Here is a 21,973-nt window from a genome sequence, read left to right on the forward strand (position 1 = left end):
CTTACGCGGCCGCCATCGCGACGCTAAAGGAACAATACGTGAGGCCTGTTAGCGAGGTCTACGCCAGACACCTCCTGGCTACCCGAAAACAGCGCCCCGGGGAATCGGGCGCCGAATATTTACTGGCACTGAGAGTCCTCGGCCGGGCCTGTAATTGCAAAGCGGTGACGGCCAAGGAATGCACGGAAGACCTGATCCGAGACGCCTACGTAGCCGGCATCAGGTCCAACTATACACGGCAGAGGCTGCTGGAACAGAGGGGGCTCGACCTGCAGAAGACGGTGGCCCTCGCTAACTCGTTAGACGTGGCCCTCCAGAACATGGACGCCTACCCCCCTGACCGGATGGCCACGTGGATGTCACGGGAGCAGCCATCTTGGGACCCGGTAAGGCCACAAGCCGCCAGCAGCCCAACTACAGCTGCAATGACCAGAGGCCAGAAATGCTACTTCTGCGGCCAGACCAAGCACCCCAGACAGCAATGCCCAGCAAAGGACGCGACCTGCTCCAAATGCGGCAAGAAAGGCCACTACGCGAGAGTTTGCAAGGCGAAATCGACCCCCAATTCCAGCAGCGCCGCGTGTGAACCGTGCAGGCCGCCATTTTGGACCCCACCAACCACGTGTGAGCCGTGCGGGCTGCCATTTTGGGCACCACCAGCCGCGGGGGAGCCGCCATCTTGGACACCATTTCGGGACCAGGCGCGGGCGAATACTACAGCGACCCACCGACCTCGACGATGGCCTCCATCACCCTGGACCAATCTAGGCCCCATCAACTAGCCAGGTCCATGATGAACATAAAGGTAAATGGCCATGCCACAAATTGCCTTTTCGACTGCGGAAGCGCGGAGAGCTTCATCCACCCCGACCCGGTGCGACGCTACTCCCTATCGGTTATGCCCACACGCCACCAGGCCTCAAAGTCCCATACGGCGGATGTCGGCGGCTATTGTGTAGCGACTCTGACAGTGAACGGCGTGGAGTAGAGAGATTTTAAATTCCTCGTCCTGCCACAGCTCTGCGCTCCCGTACTGCTAGGATTAGACTTCCAGTGCCATCTGGAGAGCGTCACGATGGCATATGGCGGGCCCCTGCCCCCACTTACAGTCTGCAGCCGGCAGAATTTAAACACGGCGCCGCGCAAAGTATGCAGCCTGTCCACCCTGAAGGTCAAACCCCCCCCCCCTGTTGTTCGCTAACCTCGCCAAAGACTGCAAGCCAATTGCTACTAAAAGCAGGCGGTACAGTGCCGGGGATAGGAGCTTTATTAAATCAGAAGTAGAAAGACTCCTGAGGGAAGGGATTATCGAGGGCAGCACCAGCCCTTGGCGAGCCCAAGTGGTGGTAGTGAAGACCGGCGAAAAACAGCGCCTGGTTATTGATTACAGCCAGACGATCAATCGATACACGCAATTAGACGCATACCCACTTCCCTGCATATCTGACATGGTCAACCAGATAGCACAATACCGGGTATTCTCGACGATTGATCTGAAGTCGGCATACCACCAGCTCCCCATCAGGCCTGAGGACCACCAGTACACGGCCTTCGAGGCTGACGGTCGCCTCTACCACTTCCTCCGAGTCCCCTTCGGCGTCACCAACGGGGTCTCGGTCTTCCAAAGGGAGATGGACCGGATGGTTGACCAGAACGCGCTGCAGGCCACCTTCCCCTATCTAGACAACATCACCATCTGCAGCCATGACCGGCATGACCACGACGCCAACCTAGAAAAATTCCTCCGTACGGCCCAACGGCTGAATCTGACATACAACAGAGAAAAATGTATGTTACGCGCCTCGCTATTCTTGGCTGCGTGGTGGAAAACTGAGTCATCGGCCCCGACCCCGACCGAATGCGCCCCCTCCTGGAACTACCCCTCCCCCACTGCCTAAAAGCCCTGAAGAGATGCCTAGGGTTCTTCTCTTACTACGCCCAGTGGGTGCCCAACTATGCGGACAAAGCCCGGCCCCTCATCAAGTCAACCTCCTTCCCCCTGACGGCAGAGGCCCGTGCGGCCTTCACCCTCATAAAAGAGGACATTGCGAAGGCCACAATGCACGCAGTGGATGAGTCCATCCCTTTCCAAGTGGAGAGCGATGCATCCGACTTCGCCCTAGCCGCAACCCTTAACCAGGCGGGGAGACCCGTGGCCTTCTTTTCATGGACCCCCCAGGGCCCCGAAATTCGACACTCCTCAGTCGAGAAGGAGGCCCAGGCGATAGTGGAGGCTGTACGGCACTGGAGGCATTACCTGGCTGGTAAACGTTTCACCCTGCTCACTGACCAACGGTCAGTAGCATTTATGTTTAACAACAGACAAAGGGGGGAAAATCAAAAATGATAAGATATTGCGGTGGAGGATCGAGTTATCCACCTACAACTACGATATCTTATACCGGCCCGGGAAACTTAATGAGCCCCCAGACGCCCTATCCCGTGGGACATGTGCCAACGCACAAGTCGATAGGCTACGGACCCTCCACAATGATCTCTGCCACCCGGGGGTCACCAGGTTCTTCCATTTTATTAAAGCTCGCAACCTGCCTTACTCATTGAGGAGGTCAGGACCATGACCAGGAACTGCCAGGTCTGCGCCGAATGCAAACCGCATTTTTATAGGCCAGACAGGGCACACCTGATGAAAGCCACCCGCCCCTTCAAACGTCTCCGCGTCGATTTCAAGTGCCCCTTCCCTCCTCTGACCGCAACACGTACTTCCTCAATATTATTGACGAGTACTCCCGTTTCCCCTTCGCCATCCCCCTGCCCGGACATGACCAGCGCCACAGTCATCAGGTGCCTCAACGACCTGTTCGCCATATTTGGCTTCCCAATCGCATCCACAGCGACAGGGGCTCGTCGTTCATGCATGACGAGCTGCGCCAGTACCTGCTCGAGAAGGGCATAGCCACGAGCAGGACTACCAGCTACAACCCCCGGGGTAACGGACAGGTAGAAAGGGAGAACGCAACGGTGTGGAAGACCGCTATGCTCGCCCTAAAATCCAAGGGCCTCCCAATCTCCCGCTGGCAAGATGTCCTCCCCGATGCGCTCCACTCCATACGATCACTGCTCTGTACTGCCACAAACGCCACCCCTCACGAGAAGATGTTCATCTTCCCCAGGAAATCCACCTTGGGGACATCACTACCGCCATGGCTGACGTCTCCGGGACCTGTCCTGCTCAGGAAACACCCGAGGAGCCATAAGACGGACCCCCTCCACGCTAACCCACAGTACGCCTACGTGGCGTATCCTGACGGGCGGGAGGACACAGTCTCAATTCGAGACCTCACACCCTCAGGTACCACCCGAAACACCATCGATCACCATCCACTACCTCCACCCACCACCACTACCCACGACGCACCACCGGGATGTCTACCACGAACTGACGACATGCCGGTGCCATCCCTACCCCGAGAGGACGACATGCCAGTGCTCCGTCCCACGCGAGAAGCGGCCGCGGGCAAATAACCGCCGCAACCGGCACCACGAAGATCATTACGGCAGACAAGACCCCCGAGAGACTTTCGTATACGAACTTTTGAAACACTTCACCCCGCCGGACTCTTTTTTTAAACGGGTGAATGTGGTAAACCACTGCTAACTCTGTACATGTCTGTGTGGTAAACCACTGTTAACTCTGTACAGGTCCGGGCATGTCTCCGCCCCTGGCTCCACCCCTAAGCCCGGGTATAAAGGTGACTCACCACCCTTCCCCTGGGAGCTCTTAGGATGGATCCACTAGCAGAGGCATGTTCCAGTTCTTAGTCAATAAAAGCCTACTTCGTATAAGTTCAACTCGTAGTCTTTGGTGTTGTTGGTGCATCAGGTAGGAAGAATGAGGAGAGACCATACACACTAAATGGTACCATTTTAAAGGGGTGCAAGAGGAGAGACCTGGGGATGTTTGTGCACAAATCTTTGAAAGTGACATAACATTAACAAAGCAGTTAATAAAGCATATGGGATCCTGGGCTTTATAAATAGAGGCGTAGAGTACAAAAACCAGGAAGTTATGCTAAACCTATATAAAACACTAGTTCGGCCCCCAGCTAGAGCATTGTGTCCAATTCTGGGCACTACATTTTAGGAAGGACGTGAAGGCTTTGGAGAGGATACAGAAGCGATTTACTAGAATGGTTCCAGGGATGAGGGATTACAGTTAACGTGGATAAACTGGAGAAGCTGGGGTTGTTCTCCTTGAAGCAGAGACGGCTAAGAGGAGATTTGATAGGTGTTTAAAATCATGAAGGATTTAGATCGAGTAAATAAAGAGACTGTTTCCAATGGCTGAAGTGTCGATAACAAGCGGGCATAGATTTCAAATGATTGGCAATAGAACCAGAGGCAACATGAGGGAAAAACCTTTTACGCAACGATTGGTTAGGATTTGGAATGCACTGCCTGATAGGATGGTGGACACAGATTGAATAGTAACCTTCAAAAGGGAATTGGATACATACTTGAAGGAGAGAAAATTGCAGGGATATGGGGAAAGAGCAGGGGCGTGGAACTAACTGGGTTGCTGAGTGTGAAATGGAACTTCATTTTAATTAACTGAATTGTGTATTTTTAAAATAAGCGTTATGTAAATGTGTACCTATTGTTTCTACAGGTTTTACTTCATTCAGTTCATTTGGTAATCTTGGAACAGCATCATTCTCTTCGTCTTCATTTGGAGGTACCGGGATGGGTAACTTCCGATCAGTATCAACATCTACCAAGTTTGTTAATGGCAGGAAAATCACCACTAAGAGGTATTTTAAAAATGGGCTTGAGTGTGGTGTTCAATATAGAAACAGATTTTGTCTCTGTTTCTGAGCTTGCTGGGTCGATTTACTGAATTTTTAGATTTTTTTTTAACAAACCAAATCCCTTGCAAAGTTGTGACGATTTTATGATTTAAGTAAAAAGTAAAGTGGGGCATTCAGCCCATCAAGCCTGCTCCTTTCAGCAAGTATGTAAGATTATTCTATCATGGACTTCTCTCATTACCTATTGTTTCCCTATTTTTGGAATACTCATTTCCTTTTTTTAAAAAATAGAAAATTGTTTCAGCTATTTTGCTTTCAAAACAGTCATTTTTGAAAGCAATGTTCTGAATGCATTTTTGAAGCTTGACCATGTATGACTTTTTTAACTTTCAGGATTGTAGAAAACGGCCAAGAAAGAGTGGAAATAGAAGAAGATGGCCAATTAAAATCTTTAACAATAAATGGTAAGGAGCAGCTACTACGATTGGATAACATGTAAATGTTCCCACATATTTAACAAATGAAAATGGATGAGCATTCATGGGTGAAAAGATTTGCGTACCCTTGAATGAACTTTGGATATACGTTACATTGTTTAGTTCAAATTAGTTTTGCTGCTTGTTATGGCACCAATAATCCAATGATGTTTATGCCATACTTGGAGTTACTTTGACGGGACCACAGAATAGGACCATCTGGTATTGATTTTTTGAGTTGTCTTTTTGTATTACGAATTTATTGATGCACTTTCCTGTATAACCATTTCTGTTGAGCATATTTACCTTTTAAATCTAGAGAGATTACTCCACCCCAAATTTTTCCAGTTAAATGAATGCAAATTAGCTTCTAACTTGCTAGAGGATTTAACCTGTTAAATTTTTCTAACACTCTTTTGTACTTGCCAGTAAATATAATTAAGAATATTTAATGACATAGTTTGCATTTTTTGCTTGAAATTGCATCTTTGTGTTTTTTTTTAAAGTTTTGCATGTATGCCACTTCAATGATGTTTTGGGAACTATTGGTGTTTATGCTGTTATAACCTGATTACACGCGACAACTTAACATGTTGATGCTGGCAGAATGAAAACTTGATATTTGTTAACAAATGACGTGAAAAGAAATGTTTGTGGCACAACCATTAAAAGGGCATGGAAAAATATATTGCGTCTATGTGGTGATTTGAAGTTTATTTGCAGTCTTGCACATTTTATTTGTAGCAGTCTTACTAGCATTAAATGCTTGCTTACAGGCACTTAACGTGGTGGAAAATTTGTTGATTGCCCTGCAGAATATAATTCCTACTGCTTTTTAAAAAAAAAAAAATTTTTAAAAATTACAGAAGTATCAAATTATCATGCACTAAAGAATGGCCGCCAATTAAACTCTGGTTTGTCCGAAGATGGAGAGGGTTTTATTTTGGTTAGAAATTCAAATACTTCATTAGGATGAAAGGTTGCAACTTTTTATATTCATTCAATTGCTCAATGTTAAGCAGCCATATTAAGTTTAATGTCAGCAGTGACCTTGGGTAATTAATGACTTTCTTGGGAAATACTTGCATAATCTTAGAAGCAAAGTGTTAAATATTATACCTGTGGCAGATGATTACAGGGGATTTTATTAATGAACTTATAGCCAGTGTTGGTCTTTTACATAAATAAAATCTCGTAGTACCGTTCTATTGCTTAGATACCAATTTTTGGGACCAGGTTCAAATATATGTACTCTGTGGTTTTATATGTCCAAATACCTGTCATGTATTTGAGTAGACATGATTTTCTGTAGCTATGGCTAATGTAAATTCAGTGGTGCAGAACAATACAACATACAAAACGATGAACAGAAAATTACAAGGTGGTCCCTAAAGTCTGTCCCATTCAGCCATGTTGCAACTAAGCAATGCCACCCTCTCAATACTCGTCATCCACCAGCAGTTATGTCCTCTCCTGGGAGAGGCAAAAAAGCAGATTTAAAAATTAAAATCTTGGCCATTTCCGGGGAGGATGGGAGGGGTTGAAGAATTTTGGGAGATGCCTCTCCCGAGTCCTGAAGACCTTTAAAAACAAGATCTAGGAGATAACAATTGACCATAAGCTACATTACCCAGCATCCCAACTACCTTTTTGTACGCAGCGATGTCTGTCTCCTGCAGGAATTCGTCCAGCTTCCTTTTCAACATTTACAACGAGTCTGCATCCACTGAACGAGTTAGCAACCTATTCCAAAGTCAATAATCCTCTTTGGGTGGGGGCGGGGGGGAGGGGCAGGGAAAGCCTCCTGGCATCTAAGGTTGTTTATGCAGCTTGTATGCATGTCACCTTGTTCTCCCTAACTTACCTAATTCTAATAACCTGTCCACCTATACCCATCCTAGTCCCTTCATCAGCTCAATACTTTAATCCGGCCTCTGAAATCTGTGCTTTTTTAGAACATAGTACTATAGAAACAGGAGTAGGGCAATCAACCCCTTGGGCCTGTTCTGTCATTCAATTAGATCAGGGCTGATCTGTATCTTAATTCCATTTGCTTGCTTTTGTTCTGTAACCCTTAATACCCTTGCCTAACAAAAACCTACCCATCTCTGGTGAAATTTTCAGTTGAACTAGCCTCAACACCTGTTTGAGGAAGAGTTCCAGATTTCCACTACCCTTTGCGCAAAGAAGTGCTTCCTGATGTCACCCCTGAACTGCCTAGCTCTAATTTTAATGTTATGCCCCCTTGTTCTTGACACCCCCCCCCACCCCCAGAAATAGTTTCTCTATCTACCCTATGTTTAATCATAAAATCCTCAATTACATCAGCTATATAAGGGAATACAAACCTAGTCTAAGCAACCTATCCACGCAATTTAACCCTTTTAGCCATAGAGACCCAGTTCCCTCAGCCTATCGTGATAGCTCAGGGTTTTTAGATGAGGTATTAATCCAGTGACCCTCCTGAACCTTTTCTCGGGCATATATCTCCCAGCATTCTTGATTGGACCTAACCAGCATTTTGTACAGGGACACTATGGTGCTTATTGTTTTGTCCAAGCTATGCATTCTAATAACCTATTTGCTTTTGTTATGGCCTCTCAGCACTAGTTGTGGACCTTTTAGATACTCTGCGCTATAACACACAGCTCTCTTCCCTTTCTCCCCTTTCAACAGACTTTAATTCAACATGCATCACGCAACAATTGTCAACATTAAATGTCATCTGCCGGATGCGGGGCCATACTCCCATCACTTCTAGATCAGTTTGTAATCTTTTCTTAAAGGTTCCGACTCCAGCACAGATCTGTCATCGGCAAACTTGTGGACAATAAGTCTTGTGGCTCCTGTGCTGGCAGCTCCTTTGCCATCCTTGACGATCCATTGCCATCCTTTGCTCTCTTTCCCCCAGTCTCCTCTCTTCTGCTGTTTAAGTTCCTCTGGCTCTAATAGTGGGTGCATTTTTATCCCTAACTGCAAGTTCAAGCTGCAAGGTTAAAGTTACCTGAGCCAACTGCCCATCCCCCCGACCATGCCTGTTCTTTGTTCTCAGTGAGCACTGGCTCTTCACTTAAACTTAGCTCCCAAAGCGAGAATATCAATGCTAATTTGATCCTGTGAGAGACAACATCATTCATGTCCGGGACCCAGGAGCGAGGACGAGCCCAGCAGCGAGGTCAAGGCCCAGGAGCGGCGCAGCGTGGACCAACAGCGGGGTCGGGGCCCAGGGAAGGTGCGGCACGGGCCAACAGCAAGGTCGGGAGGACCACAATGCATCGTACGAAACTCAGGCAGAGAGGACCTACGGGAAGGAGGGAGGAGGACGGTAGCATTATGTTTGTGTGTGTGTGTGCTAGGCCGTTGTCGCAGAGCCTGGTCTCCAATCGTCTTGGATCCCCTTGCCATTGGATCAAGACCTTGCTCTGTCAAGCCCGTGTGGTAGCTGGTGTGCAACGGCCACCCCACGTTAAAAGAATTCACGCACGGGCATCTTCCACCCTTTAAAATGAAGTTCGGGACCTGGAATGTCAGGACCCTCATGGACAACCCCCAACAGTGACAGACCGGAACGCCGTACTGCTATCGTTGCCCGGGAGCTCAGACGCTTCGACATTGACATCGCCGCCCTAAGTGAGACTCGGTGGGCAGGGGAAGGCCAGCTCAAGGAGCAAGGTGGTAGTTACACCACCTTCTGGAAAGGCAAACCCGAAGAAGAACGCCGCCTCCATGGGGTAGGCTGCGCCATAAAAAAAATGAACTGGTCGGGCGTCTCAGAGACTCCCCTAGTGGTGTAAACGAGCGCCTCATGACTCTTCGACTCACCCTAGCCCGAAACCAGTGCGCTACGGTCATCAGTGCGTACGCCCCAACACTGGAAGCCACAGACGAGACCAAAGAGGAATTCTACTCCAGCCTCGAACAATCCCTGTCCAGAGTCCCAACGGGCAACAAGCTGATCCTCCTTGGCGACTTCAACGCCAGAGTTGGAAAGAACACAGACCTCTGGAGAGGTGTGTTTGGCAGAGAGGGGGTAGGGAAAGCCAACTCCAACGGTACCCTCCTCCTGTCGAAATGCTTAGAACATGGCCTTGTTATAACCAACACCTTGTTCCGTCAGAGAGACGAGTACAAGACTTCATGGCAGCACCCTCGTTCCAAGCACTGGCATCTGCTAGACTATGTCATCGTCTGAGCGAGGGACCGCAAGGACGTCCGCATCACCCGCGCTATGACAGGAGCTGATGACTGCTGGACAGACCACCGCCTAATCCTTTGTCATCTCCATCAATGTAGCCCCAAAACAGCGGCGGCAACAGAAACAATGTCGCAGGAAAATTAACGCTGGAGGAGCCCTATTCAGCCTGCGCCTCACAAACAACCTGATGACTCCCAGTGTTGCAGAGACACAGTGCCCACAGCGTCTGGTCTGCACTCAAGGCCTCCACAATCAGCACCTGTGAAGAGACGCTCGGTCATTCAACCAGGAAACACCAAGACTGGTTTGACGAGAATGACCAGGAGATCCAGGAGCTAATAAGCCGCAAGCGCAAGGCATTTCTGATCTGGAAACAGCAACAGAACTCGAGAGCAAGAAAGCAGCTCTACAGAAGCCTGAAGGCCGAGGTCCAACAAAAACTCGCGACCTAAAGAACAGATGGTGGGTCGAGAAAGCGCAGGAGATCCAGCAGCTAGCCGACAACCACGACGTGTGTGGATTCTTTAGCGCAGTCAAGACCATCTGCGACCCAAGCACCCAAGGCCCTTCCCCACTGCGAGCCAAGAATGGAGAGGTACTCATCAAGGACAGGGAAGCAGTCCGTGCCCGCTGGAAGGAGCACTTCGAAGATCTCATTAACCACGACTCTGCCTTCAACATGAGTGTCCTCAACTCCATCCCACAGCATGCTACCCACCACCATCTCAGCACAACCCCAGCCCGGCATGAGGTTGAAAAGGCCATCCGACAACTGAAGAACAACAAGGCCGCAGCAGCAGATAGAATCCCTGCCGAGGCACTAAAGCATAGCGGAGAAGCTCTACTGGCACGAATTCATGAACTCATTTATCTGGAAGGAGGGGAGCATGCCAGGGGATCTCAGACGCCGTAATTGTGACCATCTTCAAGAAAGGTGACAAGTCCGATTGCGGTAATTACAGAGGAGTTTCCCTGCTATCTGCCACAGGGAAAGTCATCGCAAAATCCTCCTCAATCGCCTTCTCCCAGTGGCCGAAGAGCTCCTCCCAGAGTCGCAATACGGATTCTGCCCACTAAGGGGCACAATGGACATGATCTTCACCACACGTCAATTACAAGAGAAATGCAGGGAACAGCACCAACCACTGTACAAGGCCTTCTTTGATCTCACAAAGGCCTTCGACACTCAACCGTGAGGGATTATGGAGTGTCCTCCTCAAATTTGGCTGCCCTCAAAAGTTTGTCACTATCCTCCGCCTGCTTCACGACATGCAAGCCGTGATCCTGACCAACGGTTCCACCACAGACCCAATTAACGTACGAACCGGGGTCAAGCAAGGCTGTGTCGTCGCACCAACGCTCTCAATCTTCCTTGCTGCAATGCACCATCTCGCCCTCAGTAAGCTCCCCACTCGAGTGGAGCTAATTTACAGAACAAACGGGAAACTGTTCAACCTCCGTCTCCTCCCATTCCGATCCAAGGTCGTCCCATCCTCTGTCGTCGAATTACAGTATGCAGACGATGCTTGCATCTGCGCTCACTTGGAGGTCGAACTCCAAACCATCGTAAACACCTTCACCGAAGCATACGAGAGCATAGGCCTTACACTAAACATCCGTAAGACAAAGGTCCTCTACCAACCTGCCCCCGCCACACAGTGCTGCCCCCCCATTATCAAAATCCATGACAAGGCCTTGGACAACGTGGACCACTTTCCATACCTCGGGAGCCGACTGTCAACAAGGGCAGACGTCGACGACGAAGTCCAACACCGCCTTCAGTGTGCCAGTGCAGCCTTTGGTCGCCTGAGGAAGAGAGTGTTTGAAGACCAGGATCTCAAACCCGGCACTAAGCTCATGGTCTACAGGGCAGCAGTGATACCTGCCCTGCTGTATGCCTCAGAGACATGGACCATGTACAACAGGCACCTCAAAGCACTGAGGTACCACCAACGCTGCCTCTGCAGATCCTGCCAATCCATTGGCAGGATAGACGCACCAACGTCGGTGTTCTTGCTCAGGCCAACATCCCCAGCATCAAGGCTCTGATCACGCTCGATCAGCTCCGATGGACAGGTCACATTGTCCGCATGCCCGATACAAGACTCCCAAAACAAGCGCTCTACTCGGAGCTCCGGCACGGCAAGAGAGCCCCAGGTGGGTAGAGGAAACGCTTCAAGGACACCCTCAAAGCCTCCTTGAAAAAGTGCAACATCCCCACCGACACCTGGGAATCCCTGGACCAAGACCGCACAAAGTGGGGGAGAAGCATCCGGGAAGGTGCCGAACACCTCGAGTCTCTTCGCCGGAAGCCAAGCGCAAGGAGCGCACGTCAACCCAAGCACCCCACCCACCCACCCCTTCAACCACCGTCTGCCCCTCCTGTGACAGAGACTGTAGGTCCCGCATTGGACTAATCAGCCACCTGCGAGCTCATTTTTAATGTGGAAGCAAGTCATCCTTAGTTCTGAGGGACTGCCTAAGAAGAAGGAGGACAATAACCCTGTCACCTTCATCCAGATAATTATAGTGTGAAGAGTAATGGCCCTTATACTGTTTCCTGCAGGACACCACACGGAGGCACTACCATTAATTACAACCCTCTGTCTACAAGAGCCCAACCAATTTCCTATCCAACCCAGGATCTGCCCTCCAATCCACAGAACTCTCTTGTAGAGCAGCTTATTGTGAGACACCCTATCAGAAGCTTTTTGGAAGTCCAAATATACAATGTCTACTGGGATGCCTTCATCCATCAACCTGGTAATCTCTCAAAATTCAACCAGGTAGGCATGACCTGACCCTGTTTTCCAGAAGTCATGTTGCGTGCCAATAACTCCTGTCAAGGTGGTGGTAAAGGGCATCCCTAATATTCCCTTCGAGCAACATTCCTACATCTAACATCAAGCTAATGGGCCTATAACCTCACAATTCTGACTGCTTGCTCTTTTTGAATATCGGTTCATTAGTCCCCTCCAGTCATCAGGAGTGACTCCTGATGCCCTGAGGAATTCTTTTAGCAGCTCTATACAGTCCTCTGACTTCTAACTTAACTAGAGATTTTACAATTGCTGCCACAGTTATCCACAACTTTCCTTTCTACTGATCTTTTGACTGCTGAGTTGTGCACAGTACCTATCCCTATTCTCGTGAGTTGTTTTCTTTTACATAAGAACATAAGAAATAGGAGCAGGAGTAGGCCAATCGGCCCCTCGAGCCTGCTCCGCCATTCAATAAGATCATGGCTGATCTGATCCTAACCGCCAATCCACTATCACAGAACCATCTCCTGAATCTAACCGAATTAGACACACGAAATAGGAGCAGGATCAGGCTACACGGCCCCTGGGCCTGCTCCGCTACCCACAGGGCCATGACCGATCCGAACCTAGACTCATGTCCAAATTCCTGCCCACTCCCCATAACCCTTAATTCCCTTTACTTCTAGGAAACTGTCTATTTCTGTTTTAAATTTATGTAATGATGTAGCTTCTACAGCTTTTTGGGGCAGCATATTCCATGGACCTACCACCCTCTGAGTGAAGTAGTTCCTCCTCATCTCAGTTTTGAAAGAGCAGCCCCTTATTCTAAGATTATGCCCCCTAGTTCTAGTCTCCCCCATCAGTGGAAACATCCTCACCGCATCCACCCGATCAAGCCCCCTCACAATCTTATGTTTCGATAAGATAGCCTCTCATTCTTCTGAACTCCAATGAGTAGAGTCCCAACCTACTCAACCTTTCCTCATATGTCAACCCCCTCATCTCTGGAATCAACCGAGTGAGCCTTCTCTGAACCGCCTCGACAGCAAGTATATCTTTTAAATATGGAAACCAAAACTGCACGCAGTATTCCAGGTGTGGCCTCACCAATACCCTGTATAACTGCAGCAAGACTTCCCTGTTTTTATACTCCATCCCCCTTGCAATAAAAGCCAAGATTCCATTGGCCTTCCTGATCACCTGCTGACTAACTTTTTGTGTTTCATGCACCAGGACCCCCAGATCCCTTTGTACTGTAGCACTTTGCAGTTTCTCTCCATTTAGATAATAACTTGCTCTTTGATTTTTTTCTGCCAAAGTGCATAACCTCACACTTTCCAACATTATATTGCATCTGCCAAATCTCTGCCCACTCACTTAGCCTGTCTATGTCCTTTTGCAGGTTTTTTATGTCCTCCTCACTCGCTGCTTTCCCTCCCATTTTTGTATCGTCGGCAAACTTGGATATGTTGCACTCGGTCCCTTCCTCCAAATCGTTAATATAGATTGTAAAGAGTTGGGGTCCCAGCATTGACCCCTGCGGAACACCACTAGCCACTGATTGCCAGCCCGAGAACAAACCATTTATCCCAACTCTTTGTTTTCTGTTAGATAGCCAATCTTCCACCCATGCCAGTATATTACCTCCAATCCTGTGATTTTTTAAATCTTGAGCAGCAATCTTTTGTGTGGAACCTTGTCAAATGTCTTTTGGAAGTCCAAATACACTACATCCACTGGTTCCCCTTTATCCACCCTGTATGTTACATCCTCAAAGAATTCGAGCAAATTTGTCAAACATGACTTCCCCTTTGTAAAACCATGCTGACTCTGTCCTATTAAATTATGTTTATCCAAATGCTCTGTTACTGTTTCCTTAATAATGGACTCCAACATTTTGCCAACCACAGATGTTAGGCTAACTGGTCTATAGTTTCCAGCTTTTTGTCTACTTCCCTTCTTAAATAAGGGTGTTACATTAGCAGTTTTCCAATCTGCCGGGACCTTTCCTGAGTCCAGGGAGTTCTGGAAAATGATCACCAATGCATCCACAATCCCTACCGCCACTTCTCTCAAGACCCTAGGATGTAGGCCATCAGGTCCGGGGGATTTATCGCCTTAAGTCCCATTATTTTACTGAGTACCATCTCCTTAGTGATTTTAATTGTGTTTAGCTCCTTTCCTCCCCCCCCCCCCCCCCCAATTGCCCCCTGTTTGTCCAGTGTTGGGATATATTTAGTGTCCTCTACTGTAAAGACTGATACAAAATATTTGTTCAACGTCTTTGCCATCTCCATGTTCCCCACCACTAGTTTCCCGGTCCCATCCTCTAAGGGACCAACGTTCACTTTAGCCACCCTTTTTCTTTTTATATAGCTGCCGAAACTCTTGCTATCTGTTTTTATATTTTTTGCTAGTTTACTTTCATAATCTATCTTCCCTTTCTTAATTAATCTTTTAGTTATTGTTTGCTGGCTTTTAAATGCTTCCCAATCTTCTATCCTCCCACTAGATTTGGCTAATTTATATGCCCTTGTTTTCAGTCGAATACTATCCTTTATTACTTTACTAAGCCACGGATGGCTGTCTTTTTTCTTTTACTCCCCTTTTTCCTCAGTGGAATATATTTATCTTGAAAGATGTGAAATATCTCCTTGAATGTAGACCACTGCTCTTGTACCGTCTTACACTTTAATCTGTTTTCCCAGTCCACTTTAGTCAATTCTACTCTCATACCTTCATAGTCTCCTTTATTTAAGCTTAGTATGCTGGTTTGAGATCCAACTCTCTCACCCTCCAACTGAATTTGGAATTCAACCATATTATGGTCACTCATTCCAAGGGGATTCTTTACTAGGACATTTTTTATTAATCCTGTCTCATTTCACAGGACCAGATCTAAGATTGCCTGCCCCCTGGTTGGTTCAGTTACATACTGCTCAAGGAACCTGTCCCTAATACACTCTATGAACTCTTCCTCAATGCTGCCATGCCCAATTTGATTAGTCCAGTCAATATGAAAGTTAAAATCCCCCATGATTATAGCTGTTCCCTTATTACAAGCCCCAACTATTTCCCGATTTATACTCCGACCAACAGAGTTGCAACTGTTAGGAGGCCTATAGGCTACGCCCACTAGTGACTTTTTCTCCTTATTATTCCTTATCTCCACCCAAACTGTTTCACTATCCTGATCCTTTGACCCAATATCATTTGACTATTGCAGTGATTCCATCCTTGATTAACATAGCAACCCCACCTCCCTTTCCTTCCTGTCTGTCCTTCCTAATTGTCAAATACCCTTGTATGTTTAGTTCCCAGTCATGATTATTTTGTAGCCATGTTTCCGTAATGGCCACCAGATCATACCCATGTGTAGTTATTTGCACCGTCAACTCGTCAATTTTGTTACGAATGCTGCGTACATTCAGAAAGAACTTTCAAATATGTTTACTGACAATTTATTCCTGCTTTTACGACTTTACCTTTTGGTTTTAAAGATTTAATTTTTCATACTGTATTACTATCTCTGCCCAATTATCCTGATTTAGCTCCTCTGCCATTTGTGCAAATTTAGCCCTCTTGAAACCCTGGGACTAGTATTGAATTTTTTGGCAACTTTGTAGACTGAGGTCCAGGTGCTCCCTATACATGGAGGTGTAATGCTGTATCAAGGCCATGAATAAAAGACTAAATTAAATAGCTAGTTACCCCAGGTCTCCTCATTAACCTGCTATGTTAGAAAACAGTAATTTGATGTCTCATTAACCTGCTATGTTAGAAAACAGTAATTTATAAAGTCTATGAATCTTTCAGATAACTCTTACCGAGCTATTTAAGATTTCCGTCTAAGTAGATACAAGTGGTACAGTTAAAGCACTATTTAAATCCTTTTAAATGGGTACTCCATGCCACTGTTCTTGCTTTGACTAGTGTTCTCCTTGCCTCATGGTACTCTTGTGTTGGCTCCTCTTGCAGTTGGGAATTGCCGCTCAGAGGTGAGGCTTTGCTGCTAGGTGAGGCTATCCGCTATAAAACTAGCCTTTTATCCATGGGGCGTGGGCCAATTTTGGAGCTAAAATCCTACTGTCAACTCTTATCCTTGGGCATCTTCACTGGAAGAGCTTGCCATGAGGTTGGAGAGATGCTTTGCCCATGTTCAAAGTTAGTATTGCAGCCAGTACTTATTTCTAGGCACAGTGTACATACACTCCTAATTATGTATCAAAACTGGGCACTCTAAACATGTGGCCAACCACTGGAGGTGACTCTTTTTGAAAAAAACTTGCCACGTTAGCCTCCACTGCACGAAATATGTTGCATACAATTAGTGATTCTTTTCCTGAGTGACATTTTTCTGTTTTTGATGTTTACCAGTAAAAAGCCTCTGTAAAGTCAGTTGGAGCATAACTTGAATTTATTACATAGTGTTCAAATTGTTCTTGGAAGATGTATATGGAGAGCAAGAATGAGATCATGCCTGTTGTTCATCCTATGGGGAAAATTGCTTGAAATGTGCTGCTGTTTGATCTTCCTTGCTCCATTGCATATATGAGAACTTCTCAACAGCACTTGACTTCCCGCAGCCCCCCCCCCTCCCCCCCCCCCCCCCCCCCCCCCCCACACTCATCAGCAGTGATTGGCCATTTGTACCAGAAAAAATGTTTGTGCCATTTTATTGTCTTTTCTTCACTAAAATAGATGTAACTTAGTAACCAATTTCAGCAATAGTTTCTTAACTTTTGAAATGTTCTGCTTCTCTTGGGTAGTGCTCATGAACAGCTAGATTAATTTCCAGTCACCTGGGTTTAAAATTTGTAATGAATAGGTCAGATACTTGGGGATGAATTTTTAACCCCCAAAAACAGGTGGGTTAAGGTCAGGTGAGATGTTAATTTTAAAAAAAATTTCAAAGGCACCTCCAACCCAACCATTTCTGGGTTTAATGCATGTGGGACAAGGGGTGGACAGCCAACCTGCTCCCAGGAGGTGGGTTGTCCATTTAAATATTTTGATGAGGCTCGCAGCCTCAGATCTAACCTTTTACAGGTTTAACCCTAGCTGGTTGGGTTTCCCAGGACTCTGGAAACCCGGCAGCTCAAGGGAGATGAGGACTCCTTTGGGGAGACGGTAAGTGCCTTTGCAGCACTATTTGTGCTCCAGGAGGAGCAGGAGTGCTTCTTCCCCCCCCCCCCAATCCCCCCAAAGCTTGCCTTCCTCCCTTGGATTGAATGTCCCCACACTCCCACGAGCAGCTGCAGGCTCCTTACCTGCAGCTGCTGTCTGCCCCAGAGTGCTCCCTGTCTGACTGGAAGCCAAGTTGATAGTGAATTGCTTGTTGCTAAAGAAATTTACATTGCTGGAGAATCAAACTATGCAGACTCAGCACCAAAAAGCTGCCTCTAGATTCAGTGATGCGTCTCTGGAATTCCTGCTTGAAGGAGTCTGGGCCCGCAGGGAGGTCCTATTCCCTGCTGATACGAGGAAGAGGCCAGCTGCCGAGACCAAGAAGGCAAGGCTGGAGATCCAGACAGAAGTGAACAGCAGGCGTGTGGTAGCCAGGTTGTGGATCCAGTGCAGGAAGCACTTTAATGACCTCATGAGGTCAGGAAAGGCGAGTACAATGCCACATTCAACTACATCCTGATGTGTCACCCCAACCCCCTCTGCCTTCCCAAGCCTACTGCTGCACATCACTCCCCACACCAACCTACCTTGCATGTGCACCTATCCCTCTCTGTCTATGCACTTACTCGTATCCCCATCTGACCATCTACCACTGACACGCACCCTCATCTTAATGCAATGCCACGCCTCTCCCTCGGTCACCCTCTACAGATGTTGTCCATCCATCCCTTCCACTCATTCCATGACTCTCACTCAAAGGCCTCTTGTTTCCCTCCTTGCAGGAGAAGAGAGCAGAGAACTGGAGGTGACCCTCCAGTCATGACACCACTGACTGCTGCAGAAGAGGTGGTGAGAGATGGAGAGACTGGAAACTCCCAACTTTAAATATCACAGCCACATGGCATATAACAGCAGTGTCAGTTGTGGCTCCGTGGGTAGCACATTCACCTCTGTCAGAAGGTTGTGGGTTCAAGTCCCACTCCAGGGACTTAAGCACATAAATCTAGGCTGACACTCCAGTGCAGTACTGAGGGAGTGCCGTATTTCAGATGAGACGTTCAACCGAGGCCCCGTCTACACACTGAAGTGGATGTAAAAGATCCCATGGCACTATTTCGAAGAGCAGGGGAGTTACCCCCGGTGTCCTGGCCAATATTTATCCCTCCATCAAAATCACTAAAAAAAAAAAAAAAAAAAAAACGATTAACTGGTCATTGTCACATTGCTGTTTCTGGGAGCTTGCTGTGCGCAATACACATTACAACAGTGACTGCACTCCAAAAGTACTTCATTGGCTGTAGCGCTTTGAGACGTCTGCTTTTCGTGAAAGGCGCTATAGATATGAAGTTGTTTCTTTTCACTCATGTTAACTTGATGGCAGCAGCCAGTGAAATATGATCACGTGCATAATGGTCACTTAAAACATTCTTATCATAACAGTTTTAATTCATATCTTTATCTCATTCAGGCCCATCAAGTGCCCCCCAGACAGTCCAGCCAGAGGAGGAGGAGGAAGACTCCTCAGAAGAGGTCGTGGACTCTGAGGGTGCACCATCACAGGACCCATGCACACCAAGCTCCAGTGAAGATACACACGTCGGTGGGACCAGTAAGTCAAAGTAGTGTTGTCATCTGCTGTTTCACACATCACGTGAGCAGGAGCAGATGATGCAGACAGGGACAGCAATGGAGAGTCCTTGTGGAAGGGCGCTCCCGGTGGGGGTCATCAACAAAGAGCATGATTCTGGAGGTGCAACAGAAAATGCGTGAGGCTCTGGCAGGATTTCCAGCCATGCTGTGCTTGCTTGCGGGGAGAGTAGAGGAGTTCATTTCCAGCATGACTGGCATGATATCGCAGGCCATGGCTATGATGTGTTCGTCCATGGAAAAGGTGGCCACCTGCATGGAGCATCAAATGCAGCATTCAAACTAATGCATGCTTGCTCTGCAACAGCTTGCACACTGAATGCCACCTTAACTAGGATGGATAGAAACCTAGATTTGGCCGTTCATGCCCCACTGATGTGCAGCAAAGTGCTCTCTAGCTCCTTGCTAGCAGGGAAGTGCGGGTGGGCCATGAGAGGGATGATGGTGAAAGGGGACATGGAAGTGGGGACTCTGCTCAAAGCACTTCCACTTCTCCCCCATTGCCCTCCTCTCAGTCAGAGCCCCACATGCTACCTCGTCTCCTGATGGCAGAGTCTGCCCCTGCACAGGTGCAGGAGGAGCAGTCTTTGGCCAAGAGCATCTAAGCAGTCAGCAGGGAAGTGAGCAGTCTGCCTCTACCCCTGCTGAAGCCACAGGGGTTGCAAGATGTAGAAGTGGGAGGAAGATGAAAGAATTCTAGATGCAGATAGGTGTGTTAGGCAATATTACACTTTTTAGTTTACATTATTTGAATGCACCTAAAATTATTTCTTGCACCACTTTCCTGTCTTCCTGTCTTGCCTATTTTTGCCTGGCAAGTGGCCTTGTTAGTTGTAATGAATGGTAAGACATGGCTTAACTGCAAGCAATGGCTGGGTGCGACCTGCTTTGTGTAGGTGGTGGGGAAGTTGGTTCAGCATCTGGGTGCAATGGTGCAACCTAACTAAAAGCTGATGCCATATCCACATCAAATTTGTTCTCCTGTCCCCCCTCCTCCAAAGAGGCTCTGCGTCTTGCTCCTCCAGCAGCTCCAATCCTTGTTGCTGCGCTGTGTTGTGCAGAACGCAGTATACCATTATCATTCTGGAGACCCTCGCTGGTGCGCATTGAAGGGCTCCTCCAGATCTGTCCAGGCATCCTGACTGCTTGCACGATTACACATTTTGTCGTTATTTGGCTTTGATTGTAGCGCTCTTCGGCCTCATTGCATGGCCACCTTAAGGGTGTTAGCAGCCGTGTCTTCAATGGATACCCCTTGTCTCCAAGCAGCCAACCGGTAAGTCTGGTCAGAGCTGCGAAGAGAAGAGCTGAGGGAGGGTGGACTGGCGCAGGATGAATGAATCATGACAGCTCCCTGGGAATCTGGTACACACATGCATGATCTTTTTGTGGTTGCAGATAAGCTGCACATTGATGCAGTTATGGTTCACGAGCACTCCTGGTGATCTGGGGGTGCCTTGATGGGCACATCTGTGCAGTTGACGATGCCCTGCACCTGTGGGAAGCCAGCCAGAGCTGCAAAGCTGAGCGCCTGCTCATTCTGACTGGCTTCATCGGTGGCAAAGTGTACATAAGTGCCTGCCCATGCAAGCATGGCATCGGTCACCTGGGTGATGCATTTGAGGACAGCCGAATGTGAGATCCTGCAAATATTTCCTGCAGATCCCTGGAAGGAGCCTGAGGCGAAGAAGTTGAGGGCAGTGGTGACTTGGACAGCCACTGGTAACGCAGGTCCGCCAGGTCCACTTGGCAGCAGGTCGTCTTCCAACAAGCTACAACTGTTTGCCACAACCTGACGCGAGACCCTGAGCCTCCTGAGGCATGGTGTTCAGTCATGTCCAGAAAGCTGATCCTCTGCCTATATACCATGTGTTGGGGATGTCGCCTCCTGCGAGGTGCACCCCTGTGCTCATCCCCTCTCCTGTGGAGCGGCAGGTCGCTGAGGAGAAAGCTACTGCCGCTCCTGCTGGTGCTCATCATGGTCCTCATCTGGCCCAGAAATTCGGTCAGGGGCTTCCTGCGGGTGCAAGCCCCTGACCTACACTTACCTTGCGCGCCGGCCGTTGAGCTATGGGCCCACGTGGGATTCCGATCCTGGGCCTCCTCCAACTGCCGGCGTGCAGTGCTTGCGTATCCCAGGGGCGCAGTTAGTTCGAAGCGTCCCCATGGATCACGTGGGCCATGGAGAGCCAATGGTAGCAGGGAATGCTTCATTCATAAATTTGACAGGAGGAGCTGTCAAACCTATAAATACTATAAGCCCCAAAACATAACTCAAACTTCAAATACATTTTAAAAAAAATCATATTTTTAAAATAACTAAATTACATGAAATAACTTTTAAACAATTTAAATTTTTGAAAAAATTAATTACATTTTCTAACAGGGCTAAAAATAAACTTACCTTTCTTTAAAGTATTTAAAAATAATAAACCTGTGGAAAAATGTTTTAATTTTAATGAATTCACCACTTAGGGCTTGTTAAAAAGCAGGCCTTGCGCCTGCTTTTTAAAAGTGTAACTGCTGGAGACTTACCCTCCCGGAGAAACTTGTTTAAAAAAAAAAAAAAAAAAAAACCCAAAAAAAACGTAAGTTCGATGCGCACACGTTCCACCTGTCAACCCCTTCTTTCGAGGGAACAGAAGTTCCGGTTTCCCACGCATGCACGAAACCAGCACTTTCGTTGGGCCTACGCGTGAGTACCCAGCACGTACTCACGCGTGGGGACCCGAATTTCTGGGCCCTGAGGTCCAAGGTGAAACTGCCTAAGCGACACCCATGCTGATCTGATATGACCGTTGTAAAGTAGAGATCAGACCCACAATCCTTCAGTGTAGTGAGGGTGACCTCCAATGTTGTAGAAATCACCTGCAAACTCTCAGAACAAGCGGTGTTAGCAAAAGCCTTTCCCATAGGCAAGGAAGCAGGTATGAAGTTTGAGTATGGGATTTTTTGAGTGTCATGTGTCCAGCTTCCTTAATTGCTGCTCTGCTCTTGCCT

The 21,973-nt window shown here is 47.8% G+C and overlaps 1 protein-coding gene across 6 annotated transcripts in view; it reads left to right on the forward strand.

Annotated features, from left to right (window-relative positions):
- The window catches only part of dnajb6b (DnaJ heat shock protein family (Hsp40) member B6b), a 179,125-nt gene that overhangs the window by 47,018 nt on the left and 110,134 nt on the right, over window positions 1-21,973 (forward strand). For 5 of the 6 annotated variants that reach the window (XM_085987550.1, XM_085987553.1, XM_085987549.1 and 2 more), the window contains 3 exons: window positions 4,628-4,769; window positions 5,160-5,230; window positions 18,795-18,935. In XM_085987550.1, coding sequence (XP_085843676.1) covers window positions 4,628-4,769; window positions 5,160-5,230; window positions 18,795-18,935 — 354 coding nt within the window. The remainder of the gene's footprint in view (window positions 1-4,627; window positions 4,770-5,159; window positions 5,231-18,794; window positions 18,936-21,973) is intronic. The other variant, XM_085987554.1, reaches the window with a different exon arrangement.

The sequence above is a fragment of the Somniosus microcephalus genome, chromosome 5, assembly GCF_052327205.1.
Source record: "Somniosus microcephalus isolate GS21.2 chromosome 5, FLI_Smic_1.0, whole genome shotgun sequence".
Classification (NCBI taxonomy): domain Eukaryota; kingdom Metazoa; phylum Chordata; class Chondrichthyes; order Squaliformes; family Somniosidae; genus Somniosus; species Somniosus microcephalus.